Source organism: Camelus ferus, chromosome 1 (genome assembly GCF_009834535.1).
Source record: "Camelus ferus isolate YT-003-E chromosome 1, BCGSAC_Cfer_1.0, whole genome shotgun sequence".
Classification (NCBI taxonomy): Eukaryota; Metazoa; Chordata; class Mammalia; order Artiodactyla; family Camelidae; genus Camelus; species Camelus ferus.
Window position 1 is genome coordinate 11,122,827 of NC_045696.1, and position 19,055 is coordinate 11,141,881.

Genomic DNA, 19,055 nt, shown 5'->3' on the forward strand with positions numbered 1-19,055 from the left:
TCAAGTTTCCCCTTTTTATACAGACACCAGTCATATCAGATCAGGGGCCACTGTAATGACCTCATCTTCTTAACATGATCACTTCTGTGAAGACTCTATCTCCAAAGAAAGTCACAGGAACCAAGTAAAGACTCCAATGTACCTTTTTTGGGGGGACACCCAGAGTCAGCTGTGTATAAACATTCACCTTTGTTATCATTACCTCCATTAGTTGCTGTTTGGTTCAAAGGTATGAGGAAGAAATCGAGGGACAACTTGAGTTTGGGGAACCTAAGTTTGTTGTGGTCACAATCTCCACAACAAAGTGACATTTCTGCAACAGCCCAGATGAAGGTAAATATATGAAGTAAGGAGAGGAAACAAAGAAGAGGGAATGACACATTCTGATAATGAGCCAAAGACAACCATGAGCAGAAATACCGACAGCCATGCAAGAAAGAAGCCACTGGGGGGCCCTCAGGAGGCCTGGTACATCAGATGGACAGAAATGAACAGCATCCCCTGTTCAGCCTTAGCCAATATGCTGTTCCCTACATGCTCACAGAAGGAATAGCAAGTTTTGCTAATTGATCAAAACAAATAATAGGTTTCATCAGTGGAGTAAGAAGGCCTTCTGAGCCAGAAGCAAAATGGATGCCTTCCACCAACTGAAGCTCTAACGCTCTTTGAAGTGGTAAGAACCACAGCTGATCTGGAGATAAGCTACAGTTAATAAACAGGCTGTTACCAGGAGTGTCAAACTGGTCATCATCTTAGCAGGAAGTATGTCTGAGGCTAACCTGAAAACCATCATTCCCCAAGGAAAAGACAGGGAGCTGTGAGGTGCACCAAAGCTTAGAAGAGAGTTGCTCTGTTTTAGAGGATTGAAAAGCCATGGATCAGAATCTCTCTTCCCTGCCTCTCTCCCAAATCCAAAGCCCTTTCCAGAACAAATGCTCTCCTGCCATTTCATCCGACACCAGGAGCAAACATTGGCAGTGCCTTCCCTGGGCCAGCCCCCCTCGCCAAAGCTCCACATTCCAGAACCGTTTTTTCTTTCCCTTCTTTTGCTTTAAGAGTTGCGTCCCCTGAGTTCAAGGCCTTGACAACTTTGCTAGATAAACTGCTGACTACACTGATGACTCAGTCTGTGCAAGGATGGCTGATGATGGCATCTGTCATCTAAAAGTCACCTTCACCAAACATCAAAGTTCACCTCAGTAACTGGGGTGATGGACTTCCCATTCCTCTCCATGCAAAGCTCCAAGAAGAACACAGCTTCACTACTATGATGTCCTGCACAAATGCATAAGGATAAAACCATGAAAAAACGTCAGACAAATCCAAACTAAGGGACATTCTATAAAACGGCCACCTCGTACTCTTCAAAAATGCCAGTGTCATGAAAGATACAGACCGGGGAGCCGTTCTTGGTTGGAAGGAGACTAAAGAGATGTGACAACTGAAACTGCATGAGCTGGGATTTTCTTTTGCTCTTAAAGCACATTATTGGGACAACTGGTGAAATCTGGATGAGGTCTGTAGATTAGAAAACAGTATTGTAGCAGGTTAATTTCCTGATTTTGATCATTGTTTTTGGTTATGTAAGAGAGTGTCCTTGCTCTTAAGAAAGATACAGAATATAAAATAGATAAACAACAAAGTCCTACTGTACAGCACAGGGAACTATATTCAATATCTTGTAATAACCTATAGTGAAAAGGAATACACACACACACACACACACACACATATATATATATATATAACTGAATCACTATGCTGTACACCAGAAACTAACACAACATTGTAAATTGGCTATACTTCAATTAAAATATTTAAAAAGAAAAAAAAACTCATGAAAGTGCTTGAGAGTAAGGGATGGACATCTTACCCGTAACTTAGAAAAGAACAAGGCAAATGTGATACAGTGGTAACATTTGGGAAGCTGGATGATGGGTATCAAGGCAGTCTTTGTATTAGTGTTACAAATTTTCTGTGTCCAGAAAAATAATAGAAAATATTTAATATTTAATAAATATACAGACAGATAAAAAAAATGCTCAGTGCTTTCCAGCAGGTCTCAACCTTGAGTGTGCATCAAAATCACCTCTGGAGATTTAAAAATATCAATGCCCAGGCCCCCGCCCAGAGATTCCGATTCAAGTAGCCTGGGCTAGAGCTCCAGCCATGGTACGTTTGAAAGCACCCCAAGGTGATTCTAGCATGGGCCCAGAGGAATGATAAACAGCCAGTTCAGCCCATAGTACTGTCAGGTGAGGGGAGAGTTCTGGGCTGGGGTCTTTCTGAGCCTGGGACATCGGCTTCTTTTGAGAACCGATCCTGAGGGCAGCAGAGTGGCTCCAAACAGGAGCAGAGTCCTGGGTCCAACCATGGTCTTGGTCTAATGATCTGGAAGACAGCCTGGCAAGCCCCTCACTGGCGCCCAGCCCGGGTTCTCTCTGCTGTGGGGTGAGGTTAACCAAAAGCGGCCTCCGGGTGAAGTGGGCTTTCCGGGAGGAGGATGCGTGGTCCTTGCATCCCCGGAGCCCAATGCCCCGCAGTGGGTTTGCACAGGACGACAGTCTGAAATCCTCGTGATGTCAGGTGGCAGAAAGGGATTAAGGCTTGACCAATTTCTGGTTCTGTTGGAAGGTTCTGTCACAGTTTGGTGATACCCAGCAGCCCTCTCCCTTCCCAAGGACCAAAGTCTAGATGGGTTCTTGGGAAAGGGGCTGGAGGAGGCAGGAGGACATCAGTCCTCTTCCAAGCGGCAAAGAAGCAAGCTGGGGGGGTAGGAGGGGCAAGCTCCCTGCGGTGGGGGTAAAATGGGGCAGCTGCTACTGGCCTCTTCATGAAGCAGGCCTGATGAGGGCTCTGTGGGAGGAAGGTGCCCCCACCAAGAGCTGAGGCCTGAGGCTCCGTCCTGATTTGAGACCTCAGCTCTGCTCTGGTCTAGACTTCTAAAGACTTCTATGCCCTGCTCAACTTCTAAAACCGTGCTGCTCCGAATGTGGCCCCAGGCCACATGTGGCTACTGAGCCCCTGAGATGCGGCCAGTTTGAACTGAGATGTGCTGTAAGTGTGAAATACACACTAGGTGGGGAGGGTACAGCTCAGTGGTAGAATGCATGCCTAGCATGCATGGGGTAGGTCCTAAGTTCCATCCCCAGTACCGCCATTAAAAATAAATGAATAAATGAATAAATAAATAAGTAAACCTAATTACCTTCCTGCCCCCCTAAAAATTAAAATAAAATACACACTTGATTTCCAAGTCTTATAAGAAAAAAGAACATAAACTAGCTCAATAATTTTAAAAACACTGATTAATGTGGAGACGTTAATACTTTGGGTATATTGGATTAAATAAAATTTTCTATGGGAATCCATTTCACCTCTTTTACTTTTTCTAATGCAGCTACTGGAATATTTAATATAGCTTCTGTGGATTACATCATAATTCCATTGGACAGCTCTGTTCTAAAGTCTGCATATTGTCCTTTTGTGACTTAATTCCCTGGTGATAATTTTATTAAAATCCAATCAAGGAAGGATTTAGCATGCAAAGACATCAGCCCTGGGCCCCGAATGCCCTGCCGTGAGAAATGCTTAACCCTCTCCCCTGTGGTTCTCAGGCTTCTGTGATTCCAGCAAACTCACTCTTCCCCTACAGCCCAGGGAAGTGCAGATACGGTCAGGTAATGTCCCTTCCTTGCAGCTTGCTGGAGTAATAATCATAATAACTATATTAATTCACAGCCTAACACTTGGCACTGCAATTTTAACCCAATTGGTGAAACAATCACAAATGTCTGATATTCTTAAAATAAAACTCTAAGTAAGTCAGACTGCATATACTCCACCTAATAATGTACTTTGCCATGGGAAGAGAATACGTAAGTGGGTAATGAGGATAAATGGTGCAGAGTAGACGCTCATCAAAGATGCTACGGCAGCAGCAAGTCACATTCCAGAAGGTTCCAGAAGCGTCCATGAAGTCTGTAGTCTGGATTTGACTTGCACGTCACTGTGTGACTGCCTCCTAAGGATGAAAGGCCCCTCACGTGTGTGTGTGTGACAGTAGGAAATAACTAAGCCATTCCCTTTGGTCAGGCCTTCCTCACAACAACCTGGGGCCATGGAGAGTCAAGATGGGTTTATCTGTGTTCTGTTTCCAGAGACCGATCTTGACCATGGTCTGATTTTATTTTAGGACCCCAGCCTGGTGCAATCTATGTTGTAACGAGGTCTCCATGTTAAGTTTCCCATTATTTTAAAAAAAAACAACACCTTAAATTCAGTGACTGTCCAGGACTTTAAGGGAGTTTTCTAGAAACCAGGAAGAAGGAAATAGAGGTTATTTTGCCGAGGACCAGTGGTGTTGGATGTAGGGCCCAAAAGACTGGTTTGGGCAGAAAGTCACTCCCATAATGTGGACTGGTGCTTGGCAACACTGTGAGAAATTTCCCCGGCCCAGAAGCTTACATTCTACTCACAGTTTAGCTGAACCCAAGGGCTAAACACGGTGCTTCGGTTCTTGTTTGTAAAACACAGTATATAATCTTTATTAACACAGAGGCATAGAGTATAAGTGTGTACTCTGCATTAAACTACATAGGTGATGAGAAAAATCTCTGTTCATGGTTTAATATCCTGGGAAGAAAACACCTAGGAAAGAGCATCTTCATAAAAAGTTTTTTCTGCTTATTTTTATAACGTCTATACCCAGAAGTAAATGCCAAATGCATGAAGCATTTGGGAAAATCAATAATGTCTCTAGGCTACATTTTCAAAAGTATATTAAAAAAAGATCTTGCAAGAAGATGCTCTATACATATATATATACACACATAGAGAGATGGTCAAATAATCAAATATACTATATACATATGTGTGCATAAATATATATCAATAGTAGAAAAATGTTTTTACTTTTACTGCAGGAAGTCATATTCATTTTAAAGACATACTGTACTTTGCTTAGGGACATGATGCCTTTTCATTAAAAAAAGGTGTCAAGGAAAGATGCTCTGATTTCTTCCTGTGAACAGATTCTGAAAACTCAAGTTACTCTCATACCAAAATGGGCAGAAATGAGAAAAAGCAGCCAAGCCCCCTTCATTGGGCAGCATTCTTACATCACCCACTTTAAAATTAAATCTGAAACAGAGTTCTGACAGGCCTGCTATTTTCTTCAGTGCCAAGAGCCACACAATAGACCTTTTTTTTTTTTTTTTTTTGGACAAAGCTCTTAAAATGCTTGGAGATTCAGATGTACTGAGTCACGAAACTGTACAAATACTGCACACCCATTCCTGCTGGTGCCCCTGCTTGCTCTTTTGGAAACAATACTATATTTTCTCCGTATTTGGCAGAAGGAAAGAAATATTTTAATTAGAGTTGCAACCTGTTTGAAAGAAGGGTGACCCAAGAAGGCAAGCTCTGACAGTGGGGGGCTGTCCTCCGGGCTGGTGGCCTCTGAGCAGTGCTGGTGGTTATCATTTCAGAAGAATCCATTTGATTCGCCTTCTGCTAAGTGTGGGCCTACAATGCTGCCCAGTCCCATGACCATAGACGCTTCAAATGTGACCTGATAAGGTTATAACATTCGGCAAAGAGGGGTGAGTGAAGTTGCACCAAAACTGCGGACACGATTCATCCATGTAATTAGCACTCTTAGAACCATCTTGCAAGGGGCGGGTATAGCTCAGGGGTAGAGCGCGTGCTTAGCAAGCACGACGTCCTGGGTTCAATCCTCAGTATCTCTGTTAAAAAAAAAAAAGTTAAAAAAAGAACCATCTCTGAGCAGGTCTCTTTAGAGAGTGTATAACATGCAGCACAGAGAGGTGGACACGACATTGCACAGAAGTACTGCAGGTATATGTGCTGTCTGTGGGTGCAGAGGTCTGGAGAGGGTGCAGCTAGAGAGGGCACCGGAGAAACAGAAGCAGAAACTGAGGAGGTGGAAAGTAGGGGGAGACAGTGGGAGGAGCCAAAGGAAAGCAGATCTATGCACGGTTTTCAACACTTTCGCTCTCTCCCCTTTAAAAATTCAAATCAAATTGCTCCCCCCACCCCTTCAGCCAAAAGGACTGTTTGGCTGAAGTCGTGAAATAATTGAGAGGTGTTGCAAATGCATCTTCGCACTGCAAGCGAACAACCGACTTCAAGTCTGAACACCTCTCCATCCAGAGGGATATTTTAGGTTGACTTTAATGATGGCAAGTATTTGAGCTTGAAATGAGGAGGACAAAAGGGCCAAAGACACAGGCAAGTTCCAAAGAGGAAGGTGCAGGCAGGGGGAGCCTGAATAAAACCCTCCTGGATGAGAAAGTGTGGAGATGTACAACAGCGCCTGGGTTGCCATGCCCTTGGCTTTGAGGAACTGAAGACTTCTTCGTGGCTGCAGAAGGCAAGCTAGCCTTGAAACGCACCAAAGAACCATCTCTGGGTTTTCTGGACACAACTTTCATTTTTAAAAAATTTCCCACCTTCTTCAGATTCCAAACATGTAGAAAATAAAGTGAGGACACATCAGCCGGTCTAGCCCAGTATTCCTCGACCTCAGATGAGGATTGAGGACCAATCATTCCCTGCTGCAGGGGCTGTCCTGTGCATTGAAAGATGTCCAATAGCATCCTGGGCTTCTACTCACTAGGTGCCAATAGCGCCCCTAGTTGTGACAAAACAAATTGCCTCCAGACATTGCCAAATACTCCTGGGGGGACAAAATATCCCTGGGTTGAGAATCATTGTTTTTTTTAATTGAAGTATAGTTGATTTACAATATTCTGTTAGTTTCAGGTGTGCAGCACAGTGACTCAGTATTGCTGCAGATTGTATTCCATTGTAAGTTATTATAAGATAACAGGTATAATTCCCAGTGCTGTACAGTAAATCTTTATTGCTTATTCATTTCATATCATAGTTTGCATCTGTCATCCCCACATCCCTAATTTATCCCTCCCCCCTCCCCCCTTCCCTTCGGTAACCACTAGTTTATTTTCAGTGTCTGTGAGTCTGTTTCTGCTTGCATTTACATTCGTGTTACTTTTTAGATTTCACGTCAGTGATATCACATAGTATTTGTCTTTGTCTGACTTATTTCACTAAATGTGATACTGAGAATCATTGGTTTAGACTAAACTGTAGAACAAGCTAAATTTTCAATAGGTGAAGACAGCCACTTTAAGGACCAGATGGCATTTCTGGTGACAGTTGACAACCCCAAATAACCTGCCTTGAACAGACAGAGATAAACATAAATGTCTGAGAGAGAGGTAGACCTTTTCCCTCAAAGTGCTGGTTTATGGCTTTAGGGAACCACAACACTATTCACAGATAATCCTGGGGGGAAAAATCCTAGGACACTTTTCTTACAAAAAAAAAAAAAAAAAAAAGGTAAATTAGAAGAGAAAGACCATCCACTTAAATACTGGGGTTTGAAGAGGCAGAGCAGGGAAGACAAGAAAGAAACTCTGCTCTGCGGATTTCTGCACAGCCTGCAGGACTGATTCCACCGGGCCTTCGACACCCCTTTTCATCCCGAGGCTGTGGACGGGGCTGAGTCTTTGCATCTGGTCTGACCTGCCCACAAAGCTTCTGGCATTGTTAGTTTGCACCTCACAGAATAGAAGAAGGTGTTGAAAAATGACTGTCCCTTAATTTCACCATCAAATGAACAAAAAAGAGGTGTGTAAACCTGAACTTGGGTCAGTGTACATTTTTTTAATGGGAAAGGGACTATAAAATTGTGTGCACTGCCTTAAAGCATATCCCTCAAAAGCTGTACAAATTGGCCTTTGAGATAAGATCGTGCATTCTCATTTCCACCTGTCTCCCGTCGAACAAGCAGAGAGGAGAAAGGGCTCGGTGACCCCCGTCTCTCTCGTGCCAGAGTACAGTTCGATGATTTATGATTTCTAAGCCTGAGAATTTTGGGAGCTGCTGAACATGAAAAGAGTGGAAAATCTTCTAAGTCAAGAGAAAGAAAGGAAGGACGTGGTAGCAGAACGCTCTTCTCGGACTCTGAAACACTACTCTGAAAGCTGTCACGAGTAGGCATCGCCCGGGCCCTCGCAGACAAAAAGGGTTATTTTATCCAGATTATTCCCCCACATTGCAAGGGAAAAGGGACTCATTTGTAATCATCAAAAGAATGCTGACAGACTTGAAACGGGATTACATTCTATTATCCTCATCCGAATTAAAGATTTGTTTTGGAGATCATTCTTAGGTTTCTTCCTCTCTGCTCCTCCCACCCCAAATGAGGTGATTTGTATTCACGGGACATCCGAGGCAGACATGAAATCAGACAGTTTGCAAACATACATTTCAGATTCAGTGGCTTGAGTTCTGAATTTTAATGTTGCCTGGTTCTCTGTGCATGGAGAACTTGGCTCCTGGGTCAAAACTATCCCCAAGCATCACTTCATTCTCTAACTTGTTAACACAGGAGAAATTCAACTTCAGGAGCTTGAGTGAGCAAGGAATACAGGTGTCCAGAAATACAGGTGTGGAAATGTAAAATCTATGCATGAGTGGTATTGTCTAGTAGGTCTATGGAAATTCTACCAAACCCTCAACTCCAAGCTCTGTGGTTTGGGTACCATTTGGAGAATATGACCTGCCAAGTCTAGTCTTCATCCCCCAAAGTGCTTTGTTACATATGTGACCATGAACCTACTGAGAAGGAAGCCTCCCCAGGACAGAACGGAGTCTTTAGAGTATGCCTGGGTGATAACTAGCACAGCATCTGATACGTGAAAGACTTGAGAACACTTCCTGTTCTGTCATACAGACCTCCCACAGTGTGGCCACAGTGGAGCTGATGCCCATCTGGGGAAGTACCTCGGCTGAAAGTCATAAATCAGTGGAAGAGTTCAACTGGGTCAAAAACTACCTCTTGACTTTAGTTGCCAAAAGGACAAGATACCTTAGGGAACATCTCTGTCAAGTCAAGGAGATGGGACTCTCTAAGCAGGAAGACAGCAAGGAACGTAGGTAAAGTACGTTAGAAGTTGTACCATTTTTTTTCTTTATCTCTTAATCCTTCCTTCTAGACACAATGTCCTTCGGGGTCCTTTGGCAGGTCTTTCAGTCAGGCTTTATTAGTGGTAAACATGCCCTTATTTTACACTCACACATGAAGATAGTTTAGCTGGGTATATAGCTCTGCAGTGACAGGTTTTTGGGTTTTTTTTTTTTGTTTTCTTCCAGAATCTGGGAAATGTTTTCCTGGCTTCTAGCTCTTGTTGATATGGCAAAGTCCTTATAGATGAAATTATTTTTTCCTCTCTGATTGTTTTAAGACTATCACTTTGCTTTAGTATTTTATAGTTTTAATATGATAGGTATAAATTTATTTTTATTTATCTTGCTTGGGATGCTTGAATGTGAATCTTTCATCGACTCTTGAAATTTGATCCTAAGTTATTATCACTTTGAGTATTGCCTCCTCCTCATTTTTCCTATTCTATCTTTCTGGAATGCTGATCTAATATATGTTGAACCGTCATTTGATCCTCCATGTCTTATAAACTTTGTTCCATGTCTTTATATCTTTTGCCACATTCTGGATGACTTCTCCAGCTTTATTTTCCAGTTCACTATTTCTCTCTTCACCTCTATCTAATCTATCCATCAAGCTTCTAACTTCGATGAATGTATTTTTCATGTTAGTAGATATACTTGGTTCTTTTAAGAATATGTCTGGTCTTTCTTGACAGCCTTTCATTCCTTCCTCATGTTTTAGATTCCCTCTTTTATTTATTTAAAAACTCTGTTGTTTTTGCTGCTGACTGTTGTTCATATAACGTAACTTTGGACTGTGTGTTCATAATCAGCAGAATTTTATCTATTGGAATCCTGTGGGGCCTGTGTTGATGTTTCTATGCAAGGAGTATTAGTGTATTTTTCCCAGGTACCCTGGGAACCTGGGACAACTTTTTTAGTTTCTCAGCTTGGGTTTCCTGGTAAAGGCCATGTGAATTCAAAACCCGGACTCTTGAAAAGGCAGACCTGTGGTTACATGTTCTTAAGGGAGATAATTTTTTTTCCCTCCAACCCCAAACCCAGGCTGAGATGTTTCTTTGTCATCTTTCTTTTCTCCTCCATCTTTTTATGAATGTTTAGCCCTTTCAGGTCCCAGCCTTATGCAGAGAGCTTTATTCCAATTCCTCACTTGACATTGGTCTAATGTGTAGTCTCTTGCCCTCGATCACCTATTAAATCTGGTTGTAAAGACCATCAAAGGCCCCCGTGTAGTCATAGGGTCAGTGCCAGCTAACTTCTTTGGTTCTCTGATGTCCCCCTTCATTTTTGTTCCCTACAAGGCTATTCCTTGCATTTAGTCACTCACTCGTGCATTTAAACGATGTTTATTATATTTCATTCAGCAGCTCTAGGTATTTTGTTAGGGAAATAATTTCAGAACACCAGTTTCACCATATTTCCAGAAATGGATTATAGATCCTACACTGTAATCAGTTATTTGGGGCTAAATGGTGCTATCGTGAGACACGATGTGGAATGGACAATACCTGTATGTCCTGGGAAAGATTTGGGTCTGGTAGATTAAGAGCTAAAACTTACAGGAGGGGCACTGCTTTAAAGTACTTGTAATTTATGTGTTTTGGTATTAGAGATGCTGTCTGTGTTCAACTCCCCAATAGTTACTTAACCTCTCTTGCCTCAGTTTTTTCCACTTATTGTAATGCCATCCCCTTTGCAGTGATGTGAGGATTCAATGAGTTAATGAACATGACATTCTTAGAACACTGTCTGGCACAGAGTGCTTTATGTGCTTGATCCACCACAGCATTTTTAACTCACCAATTTCTCTCACTTGTGCTGAGGGAACCAAGTAGAGAAGTTACCCCTATGCTGGGTCAGAGTTTTAACTGAGAGGGTGCACACACAGGGGCCGGCCAAAGGGTAGCAGAATTAGGAAAGAAGCTTAGAGAAAACAGATCAGAATCTCTTGGTTAGCCTCCCTCCCATCTGAGAGTCTCCTTCCAGTACTAAAATCTCAGTGACCCTAGGACTGATGTTATTGAGGGAAGCTAGTCCCTGCCAGAAAGATACAAACACACCAGCCTCATTCAGATAGTGGCCGAGTATCACAAAAGTTCAGAGTGCCTCACCCCTGGCTCCCAGAACCATTACTTAGCTTGAATGACAAAAGGATGGATTTTTGCAGTAAGACAGTTACTAGATTCACATCCTGCCCCTAATTTTTACTAGCAGTTGTGGAACTGGGGTGGTGGGCAAGGTGGAAATAGGGCTGGATAATAGGGGAGCAGCTGTCTCTCAGTGTATGGTACCCCCAAACTGGTGCTTTTTCAAGAATTTTTAAGTTGCTGACAGGATGGCTGAAAAAATCAGTAACTTTCAAATTTTTAAAATCATGAACCCCAGCAGTAAAAACTTTTTAAGAATGCATCTCCTAAATATATGTACATTTAGAAATTACATACTCTTCTACTATCAACTTATATGTTAATTATAAGCAAGACATAACTCCTTTTTTTTTTAAGATAGAAAAGAAACAAATAGAAAAGAACAGAAGTTCTAACATTTTCCTCCTGTATCGACTGGTCGCCTTGTGCGTGAACCCACTCTGCATGGACCATGATGAGAAGACGCTGAAGGAAGGAGTGAGAAAAGGTCAGTCTTCTCAGAGGGCAGGCGAAACCACCGTGGTCAACCCATGAACTATCTAGAAAGGTTAAGCCAATTGTGGCACCTTTTTTTCCTGGCCTTGCTCCCCACTCGGCACCTATAAGCCGAGTCCCTCAGGCTGGCCCCACCCCTGGGCTCACCCTAGGGTCTGCCTCTGCTCTGCTTCCTAGCTGGGGAGGGGGGAGGCGGGGCTTGGGTTAGTTAGCTAACCCCTCTGAGGATGGGTACTCATCTGTAAAGTGAGATTAATACTTAGCTCAAAGGGTTGCCATGAGGATGAAATCAGATAACACTCTGCTCAATTAATTTTTACTCCTTTCCTTACTATTCCTTCCTTGAAACGGCTGCTAGGCTGCCCTTTCCAATAGAGCACCTGGGAGACCAAAGCCATCAATAACGGATCACTCGCTTGCTCAGACTCCTCTTCTCTGCCTCAGAAAGAGCTGGCAGAACACTTTTCAAATGCAGTTACTTTCCATGGAAACAGACCAGCCGTTTGAGATACTAGCTCTTCATCCCTCTTCTTCTGTGACAGCTGGACAACTCCTTCGGACATTCGCTTTGTTTTTCTTTGGTTACAAGCTGGCTGTAAATGCCACAAAAGTTTTGAAAGTGAAGACAATCCTGAGGAAAAGGGTGATGTGACGAAGGCATAGATAAAATGCAGAGCTGTGTGTGCACATAGGCACACATGCATGTATGTGTAAGTGTGTGTGCGCACCTGTGTGTTGGAACAGCAGTGGCAACCTGAGAGCTGGGAAGATACATCCTGGAGTCTCCCTGGCGGTGAGAGGGTGGAGGGAGATCCAGTCCGCCCGTGTGCCCTCGGATGAACTGACACACAGGCAGGAGGCAGCCCTGCCCTCTGAACACCAGAGCAGTGGTTCTCAACTCTGGCTGCGCGCTAGAATTGCCTGGGGAGCTTTGAAAAAGAGCCCAATGTCCCGGTCTCCCAGATCAATTAAATCAGAAGCCCTGGGGTTGCTGCTAGAGCATCCAGACATTTGTTGAGACTCTAAAGATTCTAGTGTGAAGCCAGGGTTGAGACCCACCACTGCTCTGAGCAGAACAGGAAGGTTCAAATCCTCCTAAAGGGGCATCCTCCATCAGGACCTTGTTCCCACCCCGAGCCCCCAAGAACAACTGAATGACTATTTTTCTTTTATTTTAAATTTTTTTGTTTTTAAATTTAAGGGTGGGTAATTAGGTTTATTTACTTACTTTTGATGGATTTACTGGGGATTGAACCCAGGACCTCACGCATGCTAAGCATGTGCTCTATCACTGAACTATACCCTCCCCCTCGAATGACCATTTTTCTACATTCAGAAATTCTTGGCCAATGAAATAAGGAGCCAGAGTCAGGCTTATTTGCTGGTCTGTGAATGATCTGATAACAAGCACCACTTCTTGTTTGCTTGGGCTGCTGATGGAGGGGGGAAGACATCAGCCCGGAGACCCCCTCCCATCATGTGGTGCCATTTCTCTGAGGTCTGGGGACACTTTGGTACAAGGAAGGCCTTAAAAGCTGCCTCTCTCCCCATGTTTCTCATTTCCTTTCTCTTCTGCTTCCCACATTCACCACTACATGCCCTAGGGTAAAACCAAACGTGTAAACATATGGTCATGACTACTTTGTCAAAAGTCAGGAGTTTTCTAGGAATCTGAGTGAGGCCTTGATGAATTTTCCATCCTTTCCTTCCCTCCCTCCCCCCCATCAGCCCATCAATCACTTTGAACTTCTTTGAGAAGAAAGAAAAAACACACACAAGAGTGAGAAAGGAAAGAGAGGAGAGAGACAGCAGAGAGTAAAACCATAAAAAAAAAAAAAAAAGAACAAGACCTGAGGGACATGGGAAATTCAGTTCAGAGACACACTGAAACATCACTCTCAAGCGGGACCAAGTGTAGAGGATCCTTAGCTTTTTATGGCTGGAACCCAAAATGGGACCCCTCCCGCTCCTCTGCCCTCACCCCCTCCTTGTTCTTTGAACAAAGATGATGCTGACATTATACTTCTATTAAAAAAAAAATCAATGATCAGTTTGGACCTCTCAGGCCAAATCCTCAATCTGGGAATGCAGTCAAAAGAACAGAAGACTATCCCAAAGAGGAAGATGGATGAAAGCCAGGCACATTTGCACACGGGATTAAGGATCAGAGGCACTAATTTTGCATGAACTGTTCTTGCCTTCCTGGGATGCGTTTTTAATGCAGTGATGATAGCCTTTCAGTGGCCGCTGGCAGCATCTCAATATCTTCAGGGATGAGGGGGAAGGGGGTGCCTGGGGAGCCTGTTTCCTAGTGGGCTGGGAGGTGATTAGCACAAGTCACGAGCCGTGGGGGGAGGAGGCTCTGATGCAGGCTCTGGCTTATTAAGAGTGAGATCCGATGCTGGAATCTCCGGGGGCAAAAAAAATCAATGACCCAGGAAAACTACACCAGCTGACAGCCTCAGGAAAAAACTCAAGGAAGAGGTGCAAAGAAGAGAAAGGCTGAAGTAACTTTCCAAAACCCTGCACTGCTAATCTCCTCGGAGCCCCCAGTCTGTACAGACAGTGGCTGGGACCCCTTTCATTCCAGCACTTTCTTTCACCTGGATGCACCATCCTTCCTCCATTCCCTTCTTCATGAAGGTTAAAGGGGTCCCACGTTCCCTCCATCCTCCCTCTGTTTCGGTTTTTGATGTTTTCTTGTTTAGAAAAACAAGCAACTAAGGGCATTGTCAAATGCTGCTCTCCTGAGCTCAGCTACTGTAAGGCTCTTCGGGGGAGGGTACACTGTCTCTTTACAAGCACTACATTCTGCATATCCCTCCAAGTTCATAAAAAGGAACAAGACTGCCTGTCCCCAGGAAAGCAGGCATCAGGCTTTGAGGCCAGGATGGGGTGGTGTGTGTGTGTGTGAAGGATGGAGGGGGAAAGATGTTGGAGTCACATGATCAGGATCCACTGCTTCAACTAAAACATTCAGCTCATCTGAACCCTCAGACTCATCTTTGGAGCTTAGGAATTTCCCTCGATGCTATATGTCACATGTTTAGGGGATCCCTAAAGGTTCATCAAGTTTCAAGTCAAATTCATCAACTTTGGAAGACTTCCTCTTTCTCCCTGAGCCTTTTCTAATATTTCCCCAATGCCCCACAAGATAGATTTTAGATCTCAGTGTGAGTGTCTGTGGTTTAAGAGGAGGTTATTTTTCTTTTCTTCTCCCCAAAAGGCTCCCTGACACTTTCTCCCTGGTTTTCAGATCTCACACTGAGCAAGGCTGACCAGAGGCAACACAGAGTCTCCCTGTGGATGGACCTGGCAAAATCACTACCGACCGACCACTGGCTCAGGGAGTTTTAAACCCCGGAATTCAGGTTCCCACCGAGAAGAGAAGAAAATCCCTCTTGACATTTATGTCATTTAAAAGAGTGTATCTGTTATAATGGAAAAGACTCTGAAAAAAAAACTATATAGGTGTATGTATATGTATAACTGATTCACTTTGCTGTACACCCGAACCTAACATTGTAAGTCAGTAAGTCAGCTGTGCTTCAATAAAAAACAAAATTTTTTTTAAAAAGTAAATAAATAAAGAACATGTATGAAAACATCCATTTCCCAGGGTAGAGCGGCCCAGTTTGATAAATCAAGTTCACCCTCTGTAACTGCTGCTACATACAGACAATTCCAAACTTGGGTGGTAACCTATAGACTGCTTCAAGGATTGCAACCGCTGCACTAAAGAAACAAACTCTTAAGTGTCTATAATCTGTGAAAACAATCTAATGGTTACACCGCAATTTACCTAAAGCAATATTTGTTCAGTTACAATGATGTCACAAAAGAAGGGCTTGTCAGCTTTCAGTTCTTTCCTTAACAATATTCAGACCCAGACTGTGGCTGAATTCAGAACTGTTTTCCATAGCTTAAATCAGCAAAGACAAAACTTTTCTAGCAGCCAAGAAAGTTCTATTGCAGAAAAAAAAAGTCGATAGCACTTGAAATTCAGCATTTTCCTAGCACATTTACCACAGCGCTCTGACCCTGTGGTGCACGATTTTAAGGACCACAGTTTCCTTGCCAAATAGGCATATCTTGGCTTCCTTTGCTAGGTAGAAACGCTGCCTTGATATTAAATATTCAAAGCAAAGAACCTCTGACCCAAGGGCTTTCAGCTAACAATGACATTCTCTGTAAGTAAACTAGAAACCCAGCTCAGCTTCTGATTTGCCAGTGTTCCCTGCCATGTACTAGTCTACTGCACAAACAGGGCTGAGGAGTGACTCCCGTTTACCGTGATTATATTGCAAAAGACCCTCAGGCAGGGATACGGGAAGCCTGGACTTGGCAGAAGATGCTGGAGAAGCGGGGGGTGCGGGGAAAGAGTAGGGTTCAGAGCTGCTTCCTGGGCTGGGCAGGGGCGAGGAAAGGGTGAAAGGCCTCCAGCCTCGCCAGAGGGAGACCCGGGTCTGATATAATGGCAGAGACGTTGTTACTCTCAGCAAGCGCAACCAGTAACAGAAGAATGCAGCTCCTGTAGCCCTCATCAACCTAGAAACTTCTCTCTCTTTGCGGCGCCACGCCTACAACCCCAGAACAATCTGAGATCAGCAGCGGGAGCCTTGGTCCCAGTCCCCTAAAAAAAAAAAAGCCTCAACGTTTACTGGATGGGGGAAGTCATCAATTTTTAAGGCGGTTGGGTCTGGAGGGGGCAGATGCTGGTAACTTTGGGCGGTGAAGTCCTACCCCTGAGTCTCCGCTCTGCTCCATAAGCTTCTTCTCATTTCTCATTGCATCTCGACCAGACCTCCCATCCACTTGGGCTTCCCTCTGCTGTCGGCGCAGACTTCAGGTCAAGTGTCCCTCTGGGTTGGTCTCCTTACATGGGCACCCTAGAGGCTGGCTGGGGCACACCCGGACTAGGCGGATAGGAAACCAAGTGCAACTCCTTGGACCACAACACGTGTACCAACAGCGCCGAGCGCCGCACAGAGCTCAGCTTAAGGTGCTTCAAGCGGACACGCAACCGTGGGAGCAGGGTTCCTGACACTGCGAATTGACGAGGTCAACTCACGGGGAGAGAAACTCCAAATACCCTACCCACTCTTCCTTCTAGAAGGACTTCCCTGCCACCAGTCCACACGCAGCTACTTCTCTGTTAAAGGCTCACGCCAGGCAAGAAAACTGGCTCTGAGCGCGACCCAAGTTTAATCCAGTCCGACTGTGCCCTCTCGGGTGCCTGCCCCCAACCGAGGGCTCACCTGGGCGCACCGCGGTACCGGGGGCGCACAGCGAGGGAGGTCGCTTCTTACCCGAGAAGTCCGTGAGCGCTGCGATCTCCCTGGAGCAGACCAGGACAGTGCAGTAGAAGAGGCGCAGGAGCTGCCCAGGAGGCTCTACCTGCCTGCGGAGGCCGGGATGCTGTGCCGGCTGGGGCACGGGCAGCGGGGGCGCCTGTCCTGGCAGGAGCATGGTGCGCAGCCCGACCGAGCTCGGGCGCGGGCCCGGGACGCGCAGGGGGTCGCTGGGCGGCGGGCGGCGTCACATGGCGGGGCGGGGCGGTAGCCAGCGGCTCCACGGCCCCCTGCCACCTCCTGGCCCAGGCTGCCAGAGCCTCCTCCCCGGCGTGGGCCAGCACCGGCTCCCCAGCAAAGAGGAGGGGGCGGGGAACTGGGGCGGGGCGAGGAGCCCCGGGAAGGATCCGCGTAGTTTCCCCGAGAGGAAATCTCCGCTGCGGCCGCGCGGGAGGAAACGAGGTGGGGGCGAAGGGAAAGTGTAGCCTCTCGCGCCCAGAGACTGCGGAGGCCGACTCCTGGCGCGCTGCCGGCCACGGAGGGCGCCCCCAACAGCGCGCCGAGGGCAGCGCAACCTGAGCGTCTTCCACGCCCGGGTCCCCGCCCCCGAGTCGGCTGGGCACCCCTGGCCCGGCCCGCGCTGGCCCCGTGCCAGCCTCGCCCTGGCCGCCGGAGGAACACGGCCGGTGCCCGTGACGCACTTTGGAGCCAGCGCCGCTGGTTGAGCCCGGGAGCTCCGGGGTGGGGCCGAGGCCGGGGTGGGGGCCTCAGGAAGGTGGGTCCTGGAGGCGTGGGACCGCATCATTGACCCACCGCGCTCCACTTGCAGAATCATGGAGCACGCACAGTTATCCCCATTTCACAGGAGAGGAGACTGAGACCCAGAGCATCGCCCAACGCCGAAGCTAACTGAGCCAGGACCTGAACGGCTGCGGGGGCCGGGGAGGAGAAGGGGACGTTCTGCTCAAAACGGGTCAGATAGCTCCAGAGCCGATTTCTCTTCGCTGCGACTACTTTTCTTCTGGATACTGGTTGTCCACGGCGCTCAAAGGATCTGACACTGGACCCGCACAAACAGCCTCCAAACGCTAATAATTAGGCTTTGTTTTAAAATGGGCCACAGCATCTTTCTGAACCTCTCGATTACGCGCGCTATGACCCACGTTTGGACGCCCAGCCCATGGGCGAGGAGCGGACTGCACGGCCCGGGCTCGGGGAAACTGGGACATGGGCGTGGGGGCTCCCTGGCTGTGCGCCGAGGGGTGCGGTACCTGGGGTCCAGCGACCCAGACCCGGCGGACTGCGCGCGGCGGCCGGGCCAGGCGGCGCCGGCGGGCGGGAGGAGGGCCGGCCGGGCGCTCGGCACAAAGTGTTCCCGAACACCGCGGGAGGGCCTGCCAAGTTCGCGGCGGGCCTGACGCGGAAACGTAGATGATGAGGCCCAAGGGCGGGACCGGGCGCACTGGGTCCGCGGGCTGTGAACCGCACGGCAAACGCCGCAGAGTGCCGTGGGGAGGCCTGGAGCCCGAAAAACCTAGACTCGCTGTGGAACCCTCTTAGACGTGGGTCGCCAGGATCCCGGAGGGCTGGACGTCATGCGTCCCACACGGTGCTCCAGCAGGGGCAGGGGCAGGGGAATTGCGATTCGGGCCACTTCCTCCCTCTCTTGGGGTTGGAGGAGGGGGCCCGGGTGGCAAATGCAAGGATCAGTATTTGTTAGTGGGACCCAATCTGACAGGCACAATGATTTTTAAACTCTTACTAAAATATTCAACCTTCTCAATAACCCTTGGACATAAGTATTCTTACGCATTTTCTAGGTTGAGGAAACTGAGGCAGGGAGGGTGGGTAAGGATGCCTAGCACTTAGGAGCCATTCAGTAAGTAACTCAAAATGCAGTTCCCTCATGTAGTTCCATTCTATTCATCCATCTACTTTAGATGTGAATTAGGTACCTATGTGTCCAATCCTCTGCTGGGAGCTGGGGACAGTGGCACAGGAAGGGAACCATGCTCCCTCAGGGCTGGGGGCTGCCACCACTGTCCCGTAGGAATGTGCTGCCTTCCAGATAACCGTGTGGGCACTGTTACTAACTGTGACAGCACCA

At 46.5% G+C, this 19,055-nt stretch overlaps 1 protein-coding gene across 8 annotated transcripts in view; it reads right to left on the bottom strand.

Moving 5' to 3' along the window:
- Positions 1–17,768, bottom strand: part of EVA1C (eva-1 homolog C) — an 81,530-nt gene extending 63,762 nt beyond the window's left edge. For 4 of the 8 annotated variants that reach the window (XM_032476260.1, XM_032476206.1, XM_032476178.1 and 1 more), the window contains exon 1: positions 16,967–17,768. In XM_032476260.1, the coding sequence (XP_032332151.1) occupies positions 16,967–17,126 (160 nt within the window). In that variant the 5' untranslated portion in view covers positions 17,127–17,768. The remainder of the gene's footprint in view (positions 1–16,966) is intronic. The other 4 variants (XM_032476153.1, XM_032476169.1, XM_032475952.1 and 1 more) reach the window with 3 other exon arrangements.
- Between the last annotated feature and the right edge of the window lie 1,287 nt (positions 17,769–19,055).